Consider the following 6,007-nt stretch of genomic DNA (forward strand, 5'->3'; position numbering starts at 1 on the left):
AGGACATACCCAAACTACATGAAAATCAAGTTTAGTATTCACCAGCTTGACTTTATCATAGTTTCTTAAAAATTGCTTGCAGATCAAGTTCTGCAGCATCAGGCATCACCTATACTGATCACTCCTTATGCAGCCTGCTCTACTTTCTGACTTATTAATCTCTCTATCTTTATATGCTATCCCTTAGTTGATTCTAAATTCATGGAAGGATTGAGTGATGGCTGTTTTGAAGAAATTTCTTCTATCAGGCATAACACCATACAGATAGAGCCTCGGTTAGTGTTTTGCCTATAGTATGAATTTTTTAATTATTATCATATGTGTCCCTCCAATATTGACAATGTGATCAGAGCACTTTATTCCCATATTAGTAAGCTCTAACCCAAACTTCTTAAACAATAGTTTTAGCATCCACAATGTTATCTTTATCATAGTTTCTTGAAAACTGGTTTAATAACCTTCTGCAACATTGAGCCACACAATTCTAATCACTACTTATGCAGTCTGGTCTAAAATTTGAATTATTACTGGTAATATGATATGTCTGGCATCCCTTAAAAATCTCAAACCTTGTTAAAGCATTGATTGATAGCTAGTTTGGAAAAATTTCTTTTGTCAGTCTGAACACCATACAGATAGAGCTTAAATTGGCATTATATGTAGACTCTGAATCCCTTCTTATTATCATACATATGTTCTATAAATATTGACCATTTGATTAGAGTACTTATTTGTGAATTTAATTTGATATCTTTGTTGAAAACATAGAAATCTTTCTCCATTCTTTTAAAGAAGTAATATCAAATAATGCTTTTTCATAAACTCTTTTACCATGAATAAGAACCTGACTAAACACTCATCATGCAACTTGTTTCATTTGTCAAAATATTTTGATATCTTTGTTGGGACATGAAAATGTTCTTCAATTTATAATCTTTACTCTTTAAAAATCTATTTTTCATAAAGTGCTTTACCAAAATTATGTTAAATTTTGTTGAATTATGGTTTTTGATTTTTTTCACTATATCTTTTTTATATGTTTGTATTTTAGTTTGAAACTATTTATTTGAGGACACTCATCATTCAGAAAAAGTAAGTAAATTTGGGTAAGAGGAGCACAATAATTTGCACGTTGAGTATTTAGCATAACACTTGCTGACCAATATAACTACATCCACCAAAATTATCTTAGTTATAATCACCTAGTTTTGATAAAATCTTCCACCAGACATTAAAAATCACAAATGTCCATTGTTAACACTATTTCTTGCTTCCTATATTAGTCAAGTCTAATCCAAACTTCATAAAAAATGGTTTTAGTATCCACAATGTTATCTTTATCCTAGTTTCTTGAAAACTAGTTTAATATCACCTTCTGCATCACTGAGCCACACAATTCTGACCACTCATGATGCAGTCTGATATAAATTCTGACTTATTACTGGTAATATGATATATATGGCATTCCTTAAAAACCTTAAATCTTGTGAAAGCATTTACTGATTGTTAGTTTGGAGAAATTTCTTCTGTGAGTCTGAACAGCATACAAATAGAGCCTGAATTGGTATTGTACCTAGACTCTGAATGTAGGGTATAAAATAAGAATTCATGATTTGTTTAGTTTAGACACCAATAATTTTCTTAATTCATTACTTGTGATGAGTTAGAACCTTTAGCATGGTGAATGTGTAGCATAAGACTTCATGACCAATAAAACTACAAATTTATATAATGGTAGGACCTTAAATGCCTACTTTTGATAAAACCCCCCTGTTAAGCTCGTTTCTTGATAGATGTATTAGTGAGGTGTAGCCCAAACTGGATAGAAAATCAGATTTAGTACACATGAGTTTATTTGTATCCTAATTTCTTCAAAACTGCTTTAAGATCACCTTATGCAGCATAGATATATACATTAGTAGCCTGTTCTAAATTTTGTATTATTACTCATAGTATCATTAGTATGACATGGTTAAATTACTTTTTATTTCATCAAGGCTTTGACAATGTAGCCTCCATTATAGTATCATGCTAATAACTTTCTTCACTATTTAGGCATACTTATCACCAACATTGATAATCTAAGCAGGTTACTTTATTTCTTCTGTCCCAAACAATTAGATTTGACACACTTTTTGCTAAGTTGTTCAGATTTTGCACTACATCCAATATTGACAATGTGATCATGCGTACTTTATTTCCTCTCTCAGCAAAAATTGGACTTGACACTCTTCATGCAAAGTATTTCAATTTTTTTCAACTTAGTGTATTGATTCACTGTCATTAAGTTTTGGAATACCACATGAGACTTAAACAATTAATAATAAGAAGCATTTGTGAGTTTTGCCATGACTTTCTTCCTTGTTGTCAACAGTTAATAATCAGATCCAACTCCATGAGTTTTGGCTATCTAGTTTTAATTAGATAAAAAAACTTAAAATAATTAGCTCATGGTTGGAATGTGGGAGTGCTATTATGTATTTTTTCTCATATATTCAATTTATGAAGGATTCTCTTAAATGTCACCATCTAATTTATTCACCATTTTATCCTGTTTATTCTTCTCCAATTACATTTTTATCTCATTAAGAATATAAATTTTAAGTTTTGGGACTAAATATCAACTCATAGCGAACTCATAACCAAAGTGCATATTATTTAACTGTCAAATAATAGATCAAATCAATAACTTAAATACATATTCATTAAATTTAGCTCAATGTGCATTATTCAATTGTGGCATTTGATTTTTAGTTCACACCTTTTTTAAATTGTTTAATTATATATATTGGAGGATGTTTTATTATACACTATCACATAATAGGTCAGATTTTATGATTTTTATAAGTTAAAGACTTGTCATAATACAATTGGTTAGGGGCTATATTTTTTTTCATGGGATGTGCTTTATATGCCACAACTTCTAACATTTGGGATATTGTATTGAACTTTTTTTTCAACTTAGTTAAATTCACTGTAGGATGCTATTCCAACCCTATCTTGGATTTGATTCTGTTCTTTCATATTCAATTAGTTCATGTGTCATATCAATGTTAAATTATAAGAAATATCATGTCGATCAACTAATTCAAATTTAATTGCATGATAACAGCATATAGTTCACAAAACATAAATTCTAATATATAGTATCATGCTCTACTCATCACCGAACTACATGTAGTTCACAAAACACATATTCTAATATATAGTATCATACTCTGCTCATCGCCAAACTTCTATTCTAGACAAAAATTCCAGTTCTATAGAAGGTTTAAGATATATGTGATAACAAAATGGCAGATTATCTACTACTAACAAAGTTGTCTAATTTTATTAAACATCAGAATCATTAAGCTGAGATTTCAGCTTCTTCGTCCCCTTGCTCCTAAGCCTATTAGTAGAGTTTTGTCCTTCCTCCTCAATCAGGTTAATATTGATGTTGCCAATTTTTACACCGCTGATAGTTCTCTTAGCTGGTGTTTTGAACTTGAGGCTGGAAACACTTTCCTCAGTAAAATTCTTCACATAGAAAAAATTATATAAAGACCCACCACACTAAAAAATATGCGTACAGAATATAATGCACATTTTCTTCATCATATGCAGGTATAATCACATTATCAAGTGTTTAGATAACTAACCATAGTAAGATGAGTATCAGTATTACTCGTAAGATTGACCACAATGCCTGAAATGTCAACCAAGTTGCTGTAGTCATGGTCCTAAGAATAGACAAACCCTATTAAAAATTAGATAACACATAAAGATTCACCAAAGTAAGAACAACAATGTGTGTGGGAACATGTAATTTGAGATAATTACATCTTCATTAATAGCCAATTTATTGGGAAGGCTCTCTGGCATATTTTTCATGATAATATCCTCATCGTCACAAATTTTCATCACTGTGTACACTGGATCATACTGCTTTATATTGCCAGACTTCACATTTAGTTTAAATAGCACTCGTTTATCCATCATATTGTCCAGCAATTGTGGGTAATCATCTTCTCCAACTCCCTAACCAAGTACATAGATCAAAACAACTATTTCAGTGTTCTGGTTCCTAAATACACAACATAATTAAGTATAATTTTAAAGGAATGTGAGTTTATGAACTCAGATTTTACTTACATTGTCACAAATAATATTGTCCACTGTCTTTCCACACAGCTGTGGTCTCCCTATCCCACAGAAGTAGTGACATGCTCCCTGTTCCATCGTGCATTGTTACCTCTAATTTGTACCTAAGAGCCACTGTTCCGTGTGTGTGTCCGCACTTGCCACATTCATATCTGTTTTCAATGGGGGTTTCAACTTTTTTAGGGCACCTTCTGCAAGATTTGTAAAACCAATCATCCTTTCCCGCATTGATGGATACAATCGTCCCTAATATCCATATGGGACCTTCCTACAATGATGTGAAAATAATATAGGATATGAGTCATCAATGATTTTGAATAGGATTGGTTTTTTTTATCAATTTACAACAGTGTTATGCATTAGTATCAAAATTTATTGTGTAAAATCTAGCCACATTAGACCTCCATGGAATTGAGAGCTTCCTCTATTGTCTTGATAGCCACACTTCTGTGTTTTAACTCATCTAAGGCAGACCAAGCATTAGGAGATGACACCTGGCTGATCCTGGTCGGATTTGATGCGGCAGGACTACTTAACCTACAATCATTAATGGTCACAAAATGTTAGATAAAACTAGAGTGTTTATCTTTTTCATAAATCAAAACATATAGAAGATCTACAACACTAACTTGCTCTTGAATTGGATGACTTCTGTTAATTCGGGATTAATATGGACCTTCGAGATTTCAAAGTTGCTTTGCACCGATGTTTTCCCATTCCACCTTGTTGCCTTAAAATATTGCAGCACAACAATAAGTGGTTCAGCTCTCTCCTCTTCAAGGTGCGGTAGGAGATGGTCAACCAACTCACCAAACAAAATGCAATTGATCCTGTTGTTTATGAGTATAACACAACTAAGGATAAGGTTCTGTCACCATAACTTGTCAAGAAAACAATTTTAACTTAAACCTTTAAATGTGTATATAATACATACTCGAGGTCTTGAAGGATGATAACCAATCGCTTAGTCTCCTTCCCTTTGCTAGTGATCAAGTCCCTAGGATCTTCCTTACCAACAACCTTTCTGATCAAATCTACACTTGTTAATAATGGTATTAGCTTCTGTGGAACATAAACCCAAACTTTTTTAAATGCATAATCAACCCTATAAGTATATATGACACTCACTAAACATTTCAGAATCTGGTAATTTGTCAGCAGTTAGAAGATCTACATAAGACTTAAGGTAGAAAGCCTCAAGGGGAAAGATTGGCTTCTTAACATGATTGACCAAAGTTCTTTGGGAGAATGTCAATACCATCCTACTCACACCATTCTTCTCCTTATACTTGTGGTCGAACACAATAAAATTAGTCATTGTGTACATCTGAAACTCAAGAATGGCACCACGCCATTTTTTTACCAACCCCCCGGGGAATAGTGCAATGGATTCTACCACCCTATTTTAGCATTACAAACAGATTTGGAAATAAGTAATGTCTCTTGTCTAGTTCATGTATCACACTACTATAAAAATATCAACAATAAATAGAAAGAATACATATTTCAGTGTGAGAATGATACCTTTGCATCTTGGAGAATTATTTCAATCGACGCAATCTCTTTCTCATTGTATTTGCTTGGAACCTCCCATATCCTAACAACATACACTTTGAAATGCGATTGAAGCTTTTTTGGATTCACATCAGTTACTAAATCAAATTTCTCTTCCATTTTTTTCAGGTTCTGCATGAAGTTGATGGGGAGAAAGTGATAAAGAATACTTTTATAAAATGCTTATTACCCAAGGCGTAGGACTGGCTATTTAAATAGTCTCCTAAAAAAGCAGATGTGCCATTTTTTGTCTTTTATAAAATATTTACTTTGAATAATTTAAATAGATTTTTGCTTGTAAAATATTTAC

The 6,007-nt window shown here is 32.2% G+C and overlaps 1 protein-coding gene across 1 annotated transcript; it reads right to left on the minus strand.

The window, feature by feature from the left end:
- On the minus strand, positions 3,334 to 5,461 carry LOC107607840. The gene is made up of 8 exons (XM_016309741.1): positions 5,272 to 5,461; positions 5,078 to 5,177; positions 4,773 to 4,973; positions 4,545 to 4,680; positions 4,235 to 4,411; positions 3,823 to 4,020; positions 3,642 to 3,722; positions 3,334 to 3,519 (listed from the first exon to the last, which is right to left on the minus strand). Exons 1-8 carry the CDS (start codon positions 5,459 to 5,461, stop codon positions 3,334 to 3,336), a joined length of 1,269 nt encoding a protein of 422 aa, XP_016165227.1.

Source organism: Arachis ipaensis, chromosome B07 (assembly GCF_000816755.2).
Source record: "Arachis ipaensis cultivar K30076 chromosome B07, Araip1.1, whole genome shotgun sequence".
Classification (NCBI taxonomy): domain Eukaryota; kingdom Viridiplantae; phylum Streptophyta; class Magnoliopsida; order Fabales; family Fabaceae; genus Arachis; species Arachis ipaensis.

Excerpts from the sequence above, each read along its gene's own strand:
- LOC107607840 (XM_016309741.1), bottom strand. The coding sequence starts at position 5,461 with ATGACTAATTTTATTGTGTTCGACCACAAGTATAAGGAGAAGAATGGT. Across the intron at positions 5,178-5,271 it reads ACCAGATTCTGAAATGTTTA|ATTTGATCAGAAAGGTTGTT; the intron begins GTGAGTGTCATA and ends TAACAAGTGTAG. Across the intron at positions 4,974-5,077 it reads ATCATCCTTCAAGACCTCGA|GATCAATTGCATTTTGTTTG; the intron begins GTATGTATTATA and ends CATAAACAACAG.